Here is a 20,309-nt window from a genome sequence, read left to right as displayed (position 1 = left end):
GATGAACGGTGTTGCAGTGGTTACTAAAAATAGAAATTTCTGTAAAATTGTTTCAAAATGCTACTCCTCCTACAGTTTTGGTCTAATTTCAATATAACTTGACACACAAGTAGACTACACTAAGATACATAATTCTGTGTATCGGTTTTTGATTTTCGATGAACGGTGTTGCAGTGCTTACTAAAAATAGAAATTTCTGTGAAATTCTTTCAAAATGCTACTCCTCCTACAGTTTTGGTCTGATTTCAGTATAACTTTGCACACAAGTAGACTACACTAAGATACATAATTCTGTGTATCGGTTTTTGATTTTGATGAACGGTGTTGCCGTGGTTACTAAAAATAGAAATTTCTGTGAAATTCTTTCAAAATGCTACTCCTCCTACAATTTTGGTCTGATTTCAGTATAACTTGGCACACAAGTAGACTACACTAAGAACATAAAGAGACTTTATCAACGATCATTATTCTATTTAATGCTGTTTATAAAGTTTCAAATCCCAGCTGCTTAAGTACTTTCTCTTCCTTTGCTATAAGTTCAAACCAGTAGAGCTTCAGTCTCGACAGAAACTTCTGGTTTCAATATAGATGAGTATTAGGAAAAGTTATTTCCATGAGTAATACGTATCATAGATAAAATAACTAAAAGAAAACTGTGACATATTATCTAGAACCAATCAGATAGCGTTGTATTAGCGTATTATAATGAGGTATAAGATAGTGATATAAAAAAAATATAGAAGGTAAACAGGTACAATTTACCCTGACTATCAAATAGTTTAATAAAGAAAGGAAGTGGCTACGATTTTTATGAAATTTTAATGTCCGATGAGGAATTATATTCCCAAAATGTGAGACAAGAGTTTCCAAGGCAATTGAACACTCCATTATTTCAGTTTGTTCATTTACATGTTCATAAACATAAAAACATTAAGAAATGTGAAAACTTGACTATGTAATTCATATTTCAATATGACTGTACCTCGATCTATTGAGAAATTCAATATATTATAAGCTCATGAAAAATGTACACATTTGACTTTTATTTATACCCCCCTCCCCCCCAAAAATAAAAAAAAACAACAAGAAAATCCTGTTCATATGACTTCTTGCTCTCAATTTTCACACAAATGCATAAAATAAAGGTAAAATAGCATATCTTGTATCGATTGAAATGCAACCAAAAAATTTACGGTGTCTTTGAATAAAAATGTCATGCTAAATTGACATTTTAAAGATACTCGCCTTCAATTAGCTATTTTCAAACTGTTTTCCCGTGGGTATTTATTTAATCTTATTTTATTTTCTTCTTTATAATAACGTTGGTATTCTATTATGGCAGAGATATACAATTATGACTCGCTTATACTGTACTCTGTAACTTTTAGGAGTAATTAATATTTCACGAGAAAGGGACGCCATACATTTTTCAGTAAAAATACATAACACGGCGTTAGTCGTCGTTTTATTTCTTTAAAATTTCACGTTTTTTTTGAATAGTGCACAAATTAGAGAAATAAGTATATGGAATACTTTTATGGGAAATAAAGACAAACGAAGTGTAGTTATTTGTTTTTAGAAATTACATTGAAAAATAATAACGCCGTTGTGTCCTCTAGTCTTTGTTACCCCAGCAGTATTTGTCGTGTGATTTTAAACTTATTTGACAACCGTATATGAATTAGGTTTGATAAAAATAAATCTACAAGATACTGATGTACAAGTTACAGTTACTGGCATAATGCGCCGTTTCCTTATTCTTTAGTTTTTAGCTCTACTGGTCAGAGACCAGAAGAGCTTATGCGATAGTAATGCGTCCGTTCGTCTGTCTGTCTGTTTGTCAGTCTGAACAATTTTTCAAAACGCTACTCCTCCTAAAGTTTAAGTCTTATTTCAATATTACTCGGCACATGAGTAGACTACACTTAGATACATAGAATAGTGCATCGGTTTTTAATTTCGATGAACGGTGTTGCCATGGTTACTAAAAATAGAATTTTCTGTGAAATTCCTTAAAAACGCTACTCTTTCTACAGTTGTGGTCTAATTTCAATATAACATGGCACACAAGTATACTACATTTAGATACATAGAATATTGCATCGGTTTTTTATTTCGATGAACGGTGTTGCCATTGTTACTAAAAATAGAATTTTCTGTGCAATTCCTTTAAAACGCTACTCCTTCTACAGTTTTGGTCTGATTTCAATATAACTTGGCACAGAAGTAGACTACACTAAGATACATAGAATAGTGCATCGGTTTTTGATTTCTGTGAAAGGTGTTGCCTTGGTTACTAAAAATAGAATTTTCTGTGAAATTCCTTTAAAACGCTACTCCTTCTACAGTTTTGGTCTGATTTCAATATAACTTCGCACAGAAGTAGACTACACTAAGATACATAGAATAGTGCATCGGTTTTTGATTTCGATGAACGGTGTTGCCATGGTTACTAAAATAGAATTTTTTGTGAAATTCCTTTAAAACGCTACTCCTTCTACAGTTTTGGTCTGATTTCAATATAACTTGGCACACAGGTAGACTACACTAAGATACATGTACATGAAATAATGCATCGGTTTTGGATTTTGATGAACGGTGTTGCCATGGTAACTAAAAATAGAATTTTCGGTGAAATTCCTTTAAAACGCTACTCCTTCTACAGTTTTGGTCTGATTTCAATATAACTTGGCACACAAGTAGACTACACTAAGATACATAGAATAGTTCATCGGTTTTGATTTCGATGAACGGTGTTACCATGGTAACTAAAAATAGAAATTTCTGTGAAATTCCTTTAAAACGCTACCCCTTCTACAGTTTTAGTTTGATTTCAAAATAAGTTGGCACACAAGTAGACTACACAAAGATACATAAAATAGTGCAATGGTTTTTGATAAGTACAAACCAGTAGAGCTACAGTCTCGACAGAGACTTCTGGTTATCGAAAGTTGCACGGAATAACCGATTTCGCGGATTCAACGATACCCTAATATCGAGTATTATACGAGATTTCACGGATAATACCCGATTTGGAGTATTCTCTCCGACCTGTTGAACACCAAAAGAGGAAGTGAATTAAAAACATGATTATCAGAGTAAAGCGTGTTATTGTGTGTATGCATAAATTACTTCTTTTTTATACATAGAGGTGATACGGCTCTATCGTTACGGTAAGATTTGTCTTATTGTCCCATTCTCATTCGCTATAGGCCTTCACTGTAGATTTACATTTATTATACCCCTCGCTTGAAAAGCGGGAGGGTATATTTTAATCGGTATTTCCTGTCCGTCCGTCTGTTACGCTTCGGGGTACCCATCTCTTATCCGCAACTCCTCTCATACCACTGAAGGAAATTTAATGAATTTTTCACAGAATCTTTATTACATATTGCCATTGTGCACCTCCTATTTTACTTTTTGGTCTGAATTATATTTTGAAGTTTCCAGAGCAAAACATGGAAACTGCCATTTTATTCATATGGGAGGCGGGGGTATCATTTAGTGAGCTCATTGCTCACAGTACCTCTAGTTCAATTTTTTTTTTCTTTTTTTACGAATAATTTAGAAACCAGTTGGAACGAAATACTTTTTTCATTTATGTAATTTTTTAATTGGTGTATAGGAAGCTTGGCAAATGATAAAGGTGAATGATTCTACAGTATAAATTTTACAAAATTGCTTCTTTTAAAGTAAACCTCATTTAACTTTGTCCCGCAACAGAGTGAAGGATATTTCAAATTTAAAAACAAAGTAGGCAATGATATATGGGTTTATAAATACATGTATTCAATTAAGGCTATCTTAGAAAATTATTTAGTTGTCCCCGGGCCGACTGACTAGCACAGGCCCGACTAAAATGTCAATTTTAGAGAATCATTAATTTTTTTATGCAATGAGATATGTTTTATATTTTGAAAATTAAGCATTTACATGCATGTTAAAATTTTTGTAGATTTTATACCAATCAAATATTGTCATCTTGAATCGGAAGAAGGCAGAAAAACATTATTTAAGGACTGGATCTTAATTAATCATATAATGATTAATTAAGCGAATTTTACATATTTAAAATGTACGTCATTATCGTATTCGGCTAACTTATTTCAGAAAGAAAATAATCTGTTTCATACAAAAAAGAATTGCTTCATACAAAAAATTTTGTTTCATACAAATAAATTTTAAATATTTCTTTATATTTACATCCACTGAATATTTTTCTCCTTTATTTCTTAAGAAACTCCATTGCGTTCATCACTGCATAAACTACAGTAGGCATGTCGCCTGTACAGATTTCTTAATCAGTGGCTGTTCCATCAATGAAACGTATAAAGACGTTCGCATCATTAATACAATAATTAATCTTTTTAATCCTACTTTAATTGATTATTTAAACAGATATAAATATAAACAATGAAATGTCTTTCTTTGTTTGTTATTACTGGAATGAACGGTCGCAGCTATTGCAGAAAAAATTTACATTACCCGCGTAAGGGTTATGTATTTTTTCTGCAACAGCTGCTTCCTTTCATTCCAGTAATAACAAAAATAGAAAGCATTTTATTGTTTAAATATCAACCACCTTCTTGAAAATGTTCAACTTTTTTTATCCATGTATTCCTAGAATTTGTATTTGATTGCCAAATACCTCTTTTCTGATCGATCAAATTCATTTATTGCATGCAGCAACAACAGAATCTACATACGTGTATGTAAAATTGTGTTATTTGTATTCGTGTTGACATAAGAGGGCTGTTTGTCAACTGTTAATTGCGCTGCTCAAATCAAAATATAAAACTAAATATATGGAGATAACAAAAGTAGATAACCTTATTTTATCCTGCTTCCGACAAATTTGTCGATAACTGATTGGATAAAAGCTAATCACATGGCGCCCTGAAATTTTCCGTATTACGTCTCCGTCGAGGCGTAATTTGAAAATCGAACTCCAGTACCAAAAATTTTCTTCCAAACACCACCACTTTCCCCATATTTTAACCTATACTGAAACGTATCTGTGGAAAGTGGGGGGGGGCTAAACTTACGAAGATATGTTCAATGTCTATACTAAGTATATATTTGGACAAAAAGGGGGGGGGGCTAAGCCCCCCCTAGCCCCCACCCCCCCCCCCGGTTCCGACGCCTATGTACCTTAACGATATTTAATGTTGATTGTTATTGGATTAAAACTTAACATTTTCATAATATGCACAGATATTTTTTTTTTATCTAAAAAGGTCTTCAGCTGGATAAATTCGTTACACAGTCAGTTAATGACCTAATTCGGATTCATACAGGGTGTGAAATGGAAATCCGTATTAGGACTGTGTAACTAATAATACATGTAGAAGTCAGGACTAGAGCAAACACGTTTAAATTGTCGTGGGTTCACCTTATGCCCTTCATTTTGCTATAAACCGTGTCCATACACACAGATCCGATAGCATGAAGCTTTGTCCTTTTCCACTGTTTCTAAAGTCGATAATATTTGCATCTAATATGGTTTAATTGGTCAAAGACAATTCGCCGTCCATGTCGCTGTAACTCCTTTTACGATACTACAGATACTTAGTACTTCTGGAAACTTCACATGAAAGAAAGCAGGGAGCCTTACTCTTCTTTTCATTTTCGTCGTTTTGCGATTATCAGTTTAAAAATAAGACGATTAAAACTCCAGTTTTTTTATACCCCCCGCTTGAATATATAGTAATCGTTAATTCCGTCCGTCTGTACGTGCGTCCGTCTGTTACGCTTTGGGGTACCCATCTCTTATCCGCAACTCCTATCATACCACTGAATGAAATTTGATGCAACTTTCACAGAATCATTATTACATATAGCCATTGTGCACCTCCTATTTTACTTTTGATCCGACACATATTTAGGGTTTCCCGGCCACAGCAAAACATGGACTTTTTCACCTGTTATAACCATATGGGAGACGGCGGGTATCATTTAGTGAGCTCATCTCTCACAGTACTTCTAGTTTATATTTTCTACTGGCCTAAATTTTCCTTATCCGAACATATACCTATCCCGAAATTTAGTTGCATTAAACTGTTTATTTTTTTTCCTGTTCGTCGATAAATAAGTGAATTCCTAATTGATTACAAATCAATGTCTATCGAATCTGCAATTTCTTGCAAGTTGCCTTTTAAAGTCTACACCAATTTAAAAAAAAAACGTACATGGGGAATGACATACATCACGCATTCAAAACTTAAACAACAGAGTTATCAACAGATTTTTTTAAATACAGAAGACGTACTTTTTCCAACGAGTTCATAATTCTGCGGAATCTCTATTTTTAGCTCTAGTGGTCAGAGACCAGAAGAGCTTATGCGATAGTAATGCGTCCGGCGTCCATCCGTCTGTCTGTAAGCATTTTTTTCAAAACGCTACTCCTCCTACAATTTTAGTCTGATTTCAATATTACTTGGCACACAAGTAGACTACACTAAGATACATAGAATAGTGCATCGGTTTTTAATTTTGATGAACGGTGTTGCCATGGTTACTAAAAATAGAATTTTCTGTGACATTCCTTAAAAACGCTACTCCTTCTACAGTTTTAGTTTGGTTTCAAAATAAGTTGGCACACAAGTAGACTACACAAAGATACATAAAATAGTGCAATGGTTTTTAATAAGTACAAACCAGTAGAGCTACAGTTTCGACAGAGACTTCTGGTTGTTCAATCCGCTAGTAGAAAACTACGCATAAATTAATAAGACGAGAAAAAAGTACTAAAAAGTACTTCTATAGTTATTATTAAAGTAAACTATAATATTTTTAATTCTAATGTATTTTTTATGCTCATCTATATTTCTCATTGATTACTTCATAGAAAAAAGATGCTGAATTAGTGCTGGGTCGTTCTTCAATACATAACAAGTTTGAAGACCTTAACTCATGATGCATTATCCATAAAATTCAGAAATTGTAACGTGGCAAAATTTAATAATCTGTCCTCGAGAATTCTTTTCTTGATCGTATTGAAAATGAATAATTTGTCTATAATAGGAGTGAAAATATGTAGTCCAAATAAAAAAAAAAATCGTCAGCACTCTCCCCGCTCTTAGAATTAAATGACCGTCCCTAAACATAGGAATGCTGAATGAAGTATGGAAATTTATTCAAACATATCAATCAATAACGTATATGAACTCCTGACCGAAATGTTAACATTATCAAGGTTCATTTCTTTCCTGTTGATAGAATGTTGAAAAGAGACGTCGACTTTGTTTAAACGAGAAAATAATCGTGCAAAATAGAAATGAAAGTTATCAGCTGATAATTTCATTCTGAAAGATGTTTAAATATATCAAATTTAAATGGGATTAAAAAAAATTCGAACTGCGCTTTAGAAAAAAAAATCATGGCCAGTGTAAATCAACATCAATCCTCCTTCTTTGACCTGTTTTGTTTACATTCATGTATAATTACTTTTTACAAGAGTAATAGTTTGTATTAAATTACTAATTAAACGTTAGTAAGATAGGTAAATACATGTAGAAATCATCGTTTCTCTGCTACTGAATAATTATTAAACAGTGGATGAACTATATACAATGGAATGTAGCTTAATCTGAAAACCATACAAAACATCTGATACATGTTCATTGTAACTCTCCGCTGTGGCATTTTAATAATGACAATATACCGACTTAGGAAACCGGAGAAGATAAAAAAAAAGCTTTTTGTTTACGAGAAAAGAGGCGCTCTTTTCTTTTGTTCAAGGGGGCGATCAAACCTATACAGCTATAGTTAGAATTCCATTCTTATGTTTCCTTTGTTCCTTTGTCAAAATATGTTTCAGAAAGTGATATATATACATGTATTTCGTCAATAGAAAAAAGATCTTCCATGAACACGGATTAAAGTAATGATTAATGACAATAATTAATTTCAAATCTAATATTTATTGCATGGGTAGAAGAATAAATATCAAGATATTTTTATTACCATTTTTTTCGTTAACCCTTACCTGTTTCCGATCCAATGGTTTTGTAAAAGTGTATTTTAAATAGTCTTTTGATTTTGCGAAATAAATGGTGAACATCTTAATGTTATCAATTAATTCATTCCTTATGTAGTTTTGATATTCATTTTAAAGTTGTGAAGTTTAACCTATAATAGAAAAAAAACGGTTTTTGAAAGTCTTGTTTTGAGTGTGCTCACTGTGCTGGTTATGGAGACCAGTTTAACGAACCAGGAAGTGCCTTTATTCCTTCACAAAACTTTTAAAATATACAGCGGCTTCATGCAATGATATCACTACCTAGTTCCTACTACGTATCTGTAGGGATTTGCATTTCGGTAAGATACTGTTTTTAGTTTAAGAAAAAAAATTATGTTAATTTTTCTTTCAGTTAGACGTCAACTTTATTAAGTAAATTTATATAAATATATATTTTTAAATTTGAGTGTTTATACTTGAAAACTCTTTTTTTAAATATGTACATTGTAACAGATTTTAACCACAAATAATATAAAAATACATGAATGTTTACATGTCCATTTATCAAAGGCGAAGTCTTTACTTGAAAGTACTTATAAATGTTAGATTTTTTGGTTTACAGAATACTTTATAAAGTTATTTTACCCCCATTGTTTGCTAAATTATACTAAATATAATGAAATTCAAAGAAAGAATTTTGACAAAAATCTGACAATTTAATAACTCAAATCTGGATAAAATGACCTGTGTTTTATCTCGAATTTCAGAATTGTCTTTTTCAAATTATTGCGAAAAAATGAAATTCCGGTTAATAATTCTAAGAAGGTATTGTGGTCATATTTCAAAGTTCTTGAGAAGATACAGATCCATTTTTTTTTAAAAAATAAGTAATTAAAAAACATACATTTTAACCTTATAGGCTCTATCAGTTAAACTTGAAACATGTTATTTTCGAAGAAACATTTCGGTTGGGATTGTCCTTTTTAGTCAAAAGAGATTGACCACCCTTTTTTAAATATTAATACAATGATACAGTTTCAAATAATGAATACCGTTGAACATCGTTTTTTCCCCTTCATGATAAAGAGGCCATTCATAATTACATTTGTAAAAATTATTTCTCGTCTATTTAGATTTTTTCGTACATGTACATATCTGAGTATTAAAAGGAACCAATTTAGTCCATATTTTAAAAGTTCTATGAGATATATTGGTACTGTTACAGGGTCATAGCCACGGTTACCATATAAATAGACCAGGAAGAGCTGCGCGTACATTTAGTTTCTATTTAAAATTCCCAATTACGTTGCTGTTATTATTATTATTACAATAAATAATGCTTTATTAATAGTACATTACATAAATATGGACACAACGGGAAATTTTTTTGACTTCATATTAATGGACTTTTATGTGGCTGCTAATTTGACCTTTAATTTTTTTTTTCATTTAAATAATATTCTCGTAAAAAATATAGCCATTTAGGACCTATGTAAGAAGACTCATCTCATGTGGTAATAAATCTCTTTGAGGTACAATGTAGAGCAATTTGATTTTTTTTTTAAATGCCAAACGAGGACATATTCTGATTTCTTGTTGATTTAGAATAAAAAGTTTTTCTAAGTGTAACAATCCAGTTCCAATTTGTAATATTATGTTTGATAGTGATATATAATGCGTAAATATGCATTATTTAGCGTGACCAGCGAACGTACGGACGGGCATCCCGATCACTGTATATCCCCCCCCCGCTTGTCAAGTGGGGGATATACTAACATTTACAACACTTTGATTATTTTCAGGGGAATAGGGGGCAGGAAAAAAAAGTCTCTTATATTTGTTATATTCTGTTTTAACCAATTTCTATTTAACCTGGTTCCATAGGATGTCAAACTTTTCAACACAGAAATGTTTTTGCTTTTGTCTTTTTTTTAAACTCATCGTTTTGTCTTCTTTTTTTAGTTTTTCGTTTTGCACGAACTGATAATTCGCAGTTTCGTGGGTGTTGTGATTTTTATTCATTAAATAATGGTTTATTGATACTGCATTACATAAATCTAAATGCAACGGCTTTTTTTACATCATGTAAATGGACGTTTTACGCAGGTGCTAGATAGTTAGTTTTTTAATTATTAACATTAAATAATATTCTCGTAAAAAAATAGCCATTTAGGACATATGTAAGGACTAAGGAGACTCATTTAATATGTGGTAATAAATTTTTTGAGGTACAATGTAGAATGAATTGATTATTTTTTTTAATTAGGTCACCTGAGTCACTCACGATTTTTTTAAAATCGTCTTATTCAAATTATACACCAAAGAAATTTTAATTTATAATTTAAAGATGGTATTGCCTGCATATTTAAATAATAATTAAAGGGTACAGCTTCAGGAAGTACGCATTTTAAATAATTTCAGCCTTTTAACCCCCGTCAGTAAAAATTACAACATTGATGTCCATGAAAATTAATCTTTTCGATATGTTTTTATGCACCCGAATTTATTCGGGGCGCATGTTGTTTTTGTCCTGTCTGTATGTTTGTCCAATAGTCTGTCTGTTGTCAACTTGAACCTTCGCCATAAGTTTTGAACCGTGAGAAAAAGAGACTTCATATTTGGTATGCATACTCCACTGTGATCTCAAGTGATCTCAGATGACACCAAGGACAATGGTTGTGTGACCTTGAGTGTGACCTATTTGCTAAAAATTGCTTTTTAGAACTTTGTTGCGGCCGGGCGCACAGTGTTTTTAAAAAAGAAAAGATACTCTGAAGACGTTTGCGATCGATCATGTCATTTTTTTTTTGACAAAACTATTTCAATAAGACGGAGAAAACTATTTAGTTTTAAACTAACACCGCTTTTCTCATCAGGATAATTAAGTTATTTATAATTAATAATGACATGCATTGTCTCCAGTTTTTTGTCCTTTTATTTTTCGTGTCTATCTGAGTATTTATTTAAATTTTTTTTTCAGTTTTTAAAAGAATTTTATTAATAGCTATATAGTGTCATAGCCATGGTTAATCGGCTTAAATTTATCCAAGTACCTGTCATTTACCCGTCAGGTTTATAATTAGACAAGGAAGAACGGCTTGTGCATTCATTTTTTATGTCGCAATTGCGTTGGCTCTTTTAATTATAAGAACAAATAATGCTATATCAATATTGCATTTACGAAATCTAACATTTTAAATGTCATGGGGTAATGAAAAGTATTTTTATTATGCGACAGAGTCGATAGATCCTAGGTGTATATTGTTTTGTTTCGCCTGTTTATCTGAATATCTGTCTGTTGTCAACTTTAACCTTTCCCATAACTTTTGTGCGATAGTTAATAGGTTCTTATTTGTTATGCATACTCCACTAATCAAGTTCCTTCAAATGACAACAAGGTCACTGTTCTGGTGACCTTGACTGTTACCTATATGTTACAAAAAGCCTTTTAGAACTTTTGGATCATGAAAGATAGAGGCTTCATTAATTGTATGCATACTCTACTTATAAAGCTCTTTCATATGACACCAAGGTCAATGACCTTGTGACCTTTACCTATAAGGTAATAATTTTTTTTTCTTTTGACATAAATTTTGAACCCAAAGAGATAGAGTCTTCATATTTTGTATGCATGCTCCACTAATGAAGTTTAAGCAAATGACAACAAGGTTGATGACCTTGACCTATATGATAAATAAAAGCTTTTTAAATCTATGTTGCCGCCGGTTGCATAGGTTTAAAATGAGAACTATAAGTATAAGTTTGGATTTTTTGTATAAAAGGAGTCAAACTCAAGGTCGAGGTCAAGGGTCAAGGTTATTGTTATCAAATAAATGATCTTGTCACAAGGATTGATTAGGTCAAGTAAGAAAGACCTAGTCCAAACCCTTCAAAAATTAAGGTCAATGTTTTGTTTTAAAGGTAGGTCAAACCTCAAGGTGAAAGGGTCAAAGTTCTTGGTATCCAAGAAAGCGTATTTTTTTCGGGGATTACAAATGTGAAGTATTTACGCTCTAGCCCTTACCTTTCAAGTTATGGCCAAGGTTCAAGTTTTCATTAGTACGGAAATAGTCAAGGTCAAAGTTGTTGGTACCCAATGAAAGGTCTTGCCACAAAGAATACATATATTAAGTATAGAAGTCCTAATATCTACTGTTCAAAAGATATGACAAAAGTAAAAGTTTGGAATTTTTGTGTAAAAGTGGGTCAAACTTCAAGGTCAAAAGATGAAAACAATCCCTAATACTCCGGCTACTTAGCAGGTAGGGATCTTTTTCGTGGAATCCAAAGTAAGGCCTTGACAGAAATACACATGTAAAATATGAAAGTCAAAGCTCCACTAAATCAAAAGTTATGGGTAAGGTTAATGTTTTTTGCGGACAAACAGACAAAATGACAAACAGAGGAACAGCTAAACAGACGAATGGACAGACACGATAAAAACTATATACCCCCCAAACCTAGTTTACGCGGACATAAAAAGATAGGTACATGGCTACTTTAAAAGATATTTTGATTTTTTAGGTTACCTGAGTCACTCAGGTGACCTATTGCTATCTGTTTTCGGCCGTCGTTAGTTGTCAAACGGTCGTAAAACATTTGAACATTTCAGCTTCCTCTCAGGAATAGCTGAGCCTATTCCAACCAAATTTGATATACAGCATCTATAGGTAAAGGGAACAAATATTGTGAAATTCATGGTCCCCCCGCCCGGGGGGCCTGAGGGGTGGGGCAAAAACCACCAAAATTATAATTTAATGCAATCTTTAAAAATCTTCTTCTTTAATCCTGGACATCTAGCAGGCAAACTGTTGGCATGATGTTAATCAGCATTCAGTCCTCAACCAAAATTCTGAAATTCATGGTCCCAGGGTAAGGGGTTCTAGGATTAGGGTAGGGCTATATAGATCATAAAGTAGAAGTGCATTATTTCTTTCAAAATCTTCTTGTTTGCTCTTGGGTATTACATAAACTAACTAAGTATAGTTATGATAAGCTAGGTTGCCTCTTCAAAAAATTGTGAATTTAAGGCCCCAGGGTCAGGGGTTCTGGTGTTAGGGCGGGGCTCTATTGATTAAATAGTGAAAATACATTAATTCTTTGAAAATCTATCTCTCTGCTTCTGGGTATTAAATCAACTAAGTAAGCACATAGTTATGACGAGCAAGAAATTGTGAATCTTATAGCCCTTGGGTCAGGGGTTCTGGTGTTAAGGCGTGGCTCTATTGAATTATATAGTGAAAATACATTAATTATTTGAAATTCGTCATATCTGCTCCTAGGTATTAAAATAAACTAAGTAAGTATGTAGTTATGATAAGCAAGCTAAGGTTGCCTCTTCCAAAATTGTGAATTTTACGGCCCCAGGGTAAGGGGTTCTGGTGATAGGGCGGGGTTCTATTGATTATAGTGAAAACATGTTAAATTTATGTGAATAGTTATGATGAATAATGGTTTCAAAATTTTGAATGCCATGGTGTCTAGTTTAAACGTGTTCAAACATAAACCAAACTCAATTATTGGAAAGTTGTTGCATGATGCTCAAGTGTCCTGTAAGACCAATGGGCCTCTTGTTTAAATGAATATATCTTAAGAATCTGATATTTTGTATAAAATTATTATATATGAACTATGTTTTAAATATATACATATTACAGCAATGAAATCGACAGTTCTCCTGTTTTTATTGGTGCTGATAAGTGGAAACATTACATTAGGTAATTATAAGTTTCTTTATTTTTCTACGTATTAACTGTACAATTTGGAATACAGTCGTCAGACTGAGAACACGCTTTTATTGAAAGGAATGTTTGCATAAAACGAATATTTTGAGAAAACAAATAGAACTAAAACTTTCAAAAAGCCAAAATAGGAGCAAGTAGCAAACATAGACATTAAAAACATCAGAAGTGGGATGAGCTGCTCTGGAGGAGTGAGTATCCCCTGCCAACCGGTCAGACCAGCCGCGTGCTCCTTGTCATACTCGGGAAATAACGGAAAAAATCCGTCCTCAGCTCAGAGTGTAAATAATGGACCAGGAATTACATGTAGTGAGAAAAGCCTCAGTCAGCATTTGACTCATTGATATATTGTATTTACTGAAAATGTCATTGTATCGACCATTGAACTGACAAATTGATTACTGTAAACAAGACTGCTAATATTCTTGTTTAAACAACTTGTTTTCAATATCTTACCTTGCATTAGAAATAGTGTATAAGTAGAGCATGGTCCTGCGTATAGAATATAAAAATTGTTCACACAGATCACGATTTCTTTGCAAATAATAAATATAAATATCTGTTAAAAACATATTATAGAAAAAGTCTCGTGTAAGACAGACCTTGTTTCTTAATTGTTTCGGATCTGAAAACAGCAATAGCAAAAACTCGATTTTCATATAATTAAATATATAGAAAAAGGATTTGCAATTGGAAACGTAAAAGGAAGACTATAGCAAGCTTAAAGTTGTTGCAAACCAAAGAGACATACACATATTTTTTTTATGTATCTCTCGGAGAAATGCATTCTGAGAATTAAATTTTGTTTTCTTATTATAACAGTTATTGCTCAAGATCCTTGTTCGACCTCTGTGTATACAGAGCTTGGAGATTTGGCGAAAAGAAACCCATCTTATGTGCAGGACTCTGTCCCGCTCTGTGACCGATACATTGTACGGAAATGGTATAGGGCCAGCTACCACAAAATGCCTACCTCCGAACCCACCCTGGGAATGTGTGGAACGCTATATCCTTATTGGATGAATGGTAATTAATTATATCTGTTAAAAAGTTTTATTTGTTATCTCAAAAGACAATCTTAATTGATATTCAACCAAAAGTATTACCTTGTATACGATAAAGACAAAAGAGATCGCACAAAAGAAATGAAGAGTTTATCTGTCTTTTTCTATATTATAGATTCACCGCCACAATCAGGAGAAACGAAAGCAGTGACAGTTTGTCAAGTTGGATTCAGTAGTAGCTGTTCAAAGCAGCACACCGTAAATGCAAAGAATTGTGGGAATTTCTTCGTATATGAATTGACACCTTTGGATCAATGTAACTCTGCATATTGCTTTGGTGAGCTCACTACGTGGTATATTTTATGGTCATTTTACGATTCTCAAATTATTTTGCCTGTGGTACAGAGCTGCCGACACTCTCTGTTGGAAAATATCCCTAGTTTAAATGTAAAAGATGTTTTTTCATGTGTACTTCATACCATTCTTAATCCATTTGCTATGGCTTATTAACAGAATAAATGGTACATGTAGAGATGCCCTCTGCCTACCAAATCATGTTCAAACTTCATAACCGGTGAACGCTTTAGTTTTGGATTATGACATAATGGAAGACTCACATTTATTTATGACACTAAAATGTCCTAGTTCTAAGATTTAGAAACAGTCTTGAAACATTTTAAGCATGTTATCGATGCATCAGAGTTGAAATAAAGTAAAGTTATTCATAAACCTTTATAAATTTTAAATACCATTTTTTTTTTCAAAAAGGGGGAGTGGGTGAATGAAATGTTCGTACAGAATATATTTTGACTAGAAATTAGAATTTTTAAGCTAAGAAAAACAAATACATTATTTGTTTCATTCTATATATTTTGCCATTCCGAAAATCAAAATCTACGATACCATTTCGATTTTTCCTTTAAAAATTTAAATCAATGTTTGAGAAATGTTTGATCGTTTTCAATTCAACATTTAATTGTGGTCATTTATTCATTGGTATCTTCATACAATGATAATAACGAAAGTTCACCACGCCACGAAAATAATTCGTTTTTAAAGTAAATATATAAAAATGTTTATTGATTTTTTTTTTGTTTGCAGAACCTGGCATATCATGTGAGTATTTTATTCTAGATAATTTTTGTAATATATTCACTAGTCTTGGCCCAAAAAGTCAAAACATGATAAACATGCGATATTTATTCCCGAAGCTTCTCTTCTATATTTTTTAGTACCCCGAGCCCGATCCCAATTCAAACACATTACACTCCTCCCCTTTTACACAAAAGATAATAAAAAATACAAAAGATGAATAAATCCTATCTGGACATACAAAGTAATGATTAATGATTAATTTTGCATTGTCATAAGAACTGCAACATGCAGCACAGTTCACCAACGATTTCGCTCTATAAGTCCAATTTTTTAGTGGGTTTCCTCATCCTGAGCGGATAACGACGTTCCGGCACTGCATCAGTCTGATCAGGCACCTTGGTATCCTTGTTTACAGAGTCCGCAAGTTTTTCTTGAGTTTCCACCATTTCAGGAGTTCCCTTTCCTGTTTCATCTGGAGACACTAAGGCCCGATCCATTCCTGGCTCCTTAAAAGAGGGTAACTCTACATCAAAGGGCAGCGGTGTAAGTTCCGGCTCCAGCATCGTAGCAGACGATGCTAATAAAGGATCTATGTGGCAATAGCGAATGCGTTTTCCAACTCGTACAAGATAAGTTAATGGTCCTAACTTTCTATGAATCACACCAGATATCCACTTCCATTTTTGTCCTGGAATAGTTGTTTTCACTTGAACTTGTTCACCTCCCTGAAATTCCCTGACTTTACACTGTCCACCATCATGTTGTTCTTTCATCTTTTGCTGTTTCTCCTCCACAGACTCCCGAAGATTAGGTTTAATGCAACTCAACCGGGTTCTTAACTGGCGCTTAAGAAATAATTCTGCCGGTGATGTTCCAGTAGTGCTATGTGGAGTTATGCGATACCTTAACAAAAAGTTGTCAAGGCGCTGCTGAAGAGACCATCTATGACCATCAAAATCTTGCCTCTTTAATGCTTTTTTTAGAATCTGTACTCCTCTTTCAGCCAACCCATTTGACTGAGGATGATAGGGCGGTACAAGTGTATGTTTAACTCCACTGTGCTTCATGAAATCTTGAAACTCAGAAGATGTAAACTGGGGCCCATTGTCACTCACTATTTCTTCAGGTATTCCAACTGAGGCAAACCATGTTCTTAACTTCTCTATGGTATTGCTGCTTGTGGTGGACTTCACTGGTATGACTTCCAGCCATTTTGAATAACTGTCGACAATAACAAGAAAGGACTGCCCCTTATATTCTGCATAATCTATATGCACTCGTTGCCCCGGTCTAGAAGCCCAAATCCAAGGATGCAGGGGGCTTTCTTTTGGAGTGTTTCTAGTAGATGCACAAGCTGAACATCTTTCAACCATGTCTTCAATGTCCCTGTCTAAATAAGGCCACCAAAGATACCCCCTGGCTAAGGCTTTTGTTCGAGACATTCCTAAATGTTCATCATGCAGCTCTAGCAACAAGCGACCTCTAAACTTGTCCGGAATGACCACTCGCATCCCCCACAAGAGCAATCCCTTTTCCAGTGTAAGTTCATTCCTTCTATCAAAGAAAGGCTGCAAATCAGAATCCTCTACATGAGCTGGCCAGCCGTTCAGAGTGAAATCATACACCCTAGACAGAATCGGGTCTCTTCGGGTAGCCATAGCTATCTCCTGACTGGAGATGGGTAAGTACATATCCAATGAAAATACTCCTTCTTCTGTATCCTCCTGTTCTGTCTCATGTAATGGTAGTCTCGATAAGGAATCACAATTACCATGCTGTTCAGATGATTTGTACTGAATGTCATACTGATACGCAGCCAGTATCAGTGCCCAACGTTGCATTCTGGCTGCAGCTAATGGGGGAACACCCTTTTTTGGTCCCAGAATTGACAACAACGGTTTGTGATCTGTTACCAATGTGAATTTGCGTCCAAACAAGTACTTATGGAATTTCTTTACTCCAAAAACTAATGACAGTGCCTCTTTTTCTATTTGAGCATACCGTCTCTCGGTTTCACTCAGTGTTCTGGAGGCAAAAGCTATTGGTCTCTCTGAGCCATCTTTCATTACATGCGATATTACTGCTCCAACTCCATAGGAAGATGAGTCGCACGATAATCGGAGAGGTTTCTTGGAGTCGTAAAACACTAAAAGTTCACTCTCAGTGATCATCTTTTTACAGACATTAAAACTCTCCTCACAGTCAGCCGTCCAATTCCACGGTTCATGCTTCTTTAACAACTTGTGGAGTGGGTTTAACTCGGTACTTAAGTTTGGCAGAAAAGCACCATAGTAATTCAACAACCCAAGAAAAGCTTTTAACTCCTTTACTCCAGTAGGTCTAGGTGCATCATTTATGGCCTTAACCTTTTCTTCTGTTGGGTGTACTCCATTGTGATCTAGCAGGAACCCCATATAAACCACTTGGTCTGCAAAAAACTCGCACTTTTCTGCTTTCAACTTAATGTTATGCTTTCGCAAACGTCGAAATACTTCTCGAAGCGTATTCAGGTGAGTAGTATCATCCGCCGCTGTAATGAGAATGTCATCTATCCGACATACCACATGATCTAATCCCAATAGGACTTGGTCCGTAACTGACTGAAATATTGCGCTTGCAGAACTAACTCCATAAGGTAGCCGGGCATATCGAAAGAGTCCAAGGTGAGTATTAATGGTTAGACATTCTTGAGATTCTCTGTCCAATTCTAGCTGAGAATAGGCTTGACTTAGATCCAATTTTGTAAATTTTTTTCCACCTGCTAAGCTAGCAAACATGTCATCTGTGTTGGGCAGTGGGTACTGCTCCTCACTGATAAACCGATTAACTGTCATCTTATAGTCTCCACAAATCCTCACTGACTGGTCTGCCTTTGGAACCACTACTACAGTTGCAGCCCAGGAGCTATTTTTTACTTTCTGAAGAACACCTCGCTCAACTAGTTTTCTCAGTTCCATTTCCACTTGTTCTTTAATAGCATAGGGTACTGTGCGTGCTTTGCAAAATATTGGATGTCCGTCCTCCTTCAACCTTATCTGTGCTTTAAAATCCTTTATTGGTTCTGTGCTTGGCAAGAATAGGTCACTATACTCTCTCCTTAGGGTCTCCATTTCATTCATACTGACTGCAAAGACTTCTTGCCAGTTGAGTTTTATTTTTGACAGCCAGTCCCTCCCCAATAAACTTGGTCGCTGTCCTTGGGCAACTAGCAATGGTAGCTCAACGAACTCTTGATCCTGGTACTTTACAGGAACATGACACACTCCCAGCAGCCCGATTTCATCTCCAGTATATGAACGAAGTACAGTATCTGTTTTTGTGAGCTTGAAATGCTCTAAATGTCTCTGGTAAACTGCCTCACCTACAATGGTACGAACGCTCCCGGTGTCAATCAAAAATTCTACCTCTTCATCTCCCACTGTTATGTTCACCGTCAACTTCCTTCTGCTATGGTCTTTTTCATTGGTACAGAAAATAGAACAAATGCTGTCTGATGAATCTGATGTCTCATCATCTGGCTTGGCCACAAACAGTGTTGATTTTTCTGATTTTTTTTTCATGTGACACTTCTTTGCTATATGGCCAATTTTCTGACACTTGAAACACTTGCTGTCTTTGAATTTACACTCCTTCGGGTTATGGTTATTCCCACATCGGTAACATTCCTCCGAATATTGTCTTTGAAATTTCTTTCGGTTCTCAGATTTCCTCCCTGAATATTTTGTTTCCATACTGTGTATTCCTGGATCAGGAGTCAAAAATGCCAATGTGTCTTTTTCAGCCGTTTCCATGGCATACGCAATCTTGACCGCTTTATCGAAATCCAGTTCCGTCTCTGATAACAACTTTTTCTGTATTGCTTCTGACCGTAACCCACAAACCAGTCGATCTCTAAGTGCTTCAGGCAGAAATTCTCCAAACTCACAATGTGTAGATAGCCTCTTTAACTCAATTACATACGAGTAAACACTTTCACCCTCCTTCTGGTTTCTCTTATTGAATTTAAATCTTTCAGAAATAACTAACGGTTTGGGCATGTAATACCCCCGCAACACTTGCACTAAATCTTTGTACTCTTTTTCTTTCGGCAAGGCTGGTTGCACTAAATTTTTCAAAACTCCATAAGTCGTTGGACCAATAATCGACAAAAATACAGCTACTTTCTTTTGGTCCTTAACTTCATTTGCCGCGAAAAATTGTTCAAGTCTCTCCACATAATTCGCGAAGCTTTCTGTGCTCTCATTAAACTCACCGACTTTTCCTATGTGGGTCATGCTGATTCTTCGATAAAGAGAATTCAAGCGTTCCGAATCCTCGTCACCAATGTAATATATTCACTAGTCTTGGCCCAAAAAGTCAAAACATGATAAACATGCGACATTTATTCCCGAAGCTTCTCTTCTATATTTTTAGTACCCCGAGCCCGATCCCAATTCAAACACATTACAATTTTAATTTTATTAATTTTTTATAAAACAAGGATGTTTTTGACATTCATTGCTCTTTTAC

At 34.4% G+C, this 20,309-nt stretch overlaps 2 protein-coding genes across 2 annotated transcripts; one reads left to right on the top strand and one right to left on the bottom strand.

Annotated features, from left to right (window-relative positions):
* The first annotated feature begins 13,611 nt into the window (after positions 1-13,611).
* LOC134276208 (oncoprotein-induced transcript 3 protein-like) lies at positions 13,612-15,890 on the top strand. The gene is made up of 4 exons (XM_062758485.1): positions 13,612-13,677; positions 14,524-14,727; positions 14,881-15,042; positions 15,865-15,890. Exons 1-4 carry the CDS (start codon positions 13,620-13,622, stop codon positions 15,888-15,890), a joined length of 450 nt encoding a protein of 149 aa, XP_062614469.1. The 5' UTR covers positions 13,612-13,619.
* Positions 15,891-16,114: 224 nt separating this feature from the next.
* LOC134276207 (uncharacterized protein K02A2.6-like) lies at positions 16,115-20,074 on the bottom strand. Its single transcript, XM_062758484.1, has one exon. It carries the CDS (start codon positions 20,072-20,074, stop codon positions 16,115-16,117), a length of 3,960 nt encoding a protein of 1,319 aa, XP_062614468.1.
* Positions 20,075-20,309: the final 235 nt, after the last annotated feature.

This window comes from Saccostrea cucullata, unplaced genomic scaffold (genome assembly GCF_032062105.1).
Source record: "Saccostrea cucullata isolate Sc308-1 unplaced genomic scaffold, CSIRO_AGI_Scuc_v1 ctg2225, whole genome shotgun sequence".
In the NCBI taxonomy this organism is placed as follows: domain Eukaryota; kingdom Metazoa; phylum Mollusca; class Bivalvia; order Ostreida; family Ostreidae; genus Saccostrea; species Saccostrea cuccullata.
This window is presented reverse-complemented; position numbering and strand designations above follow the sequence as displayed.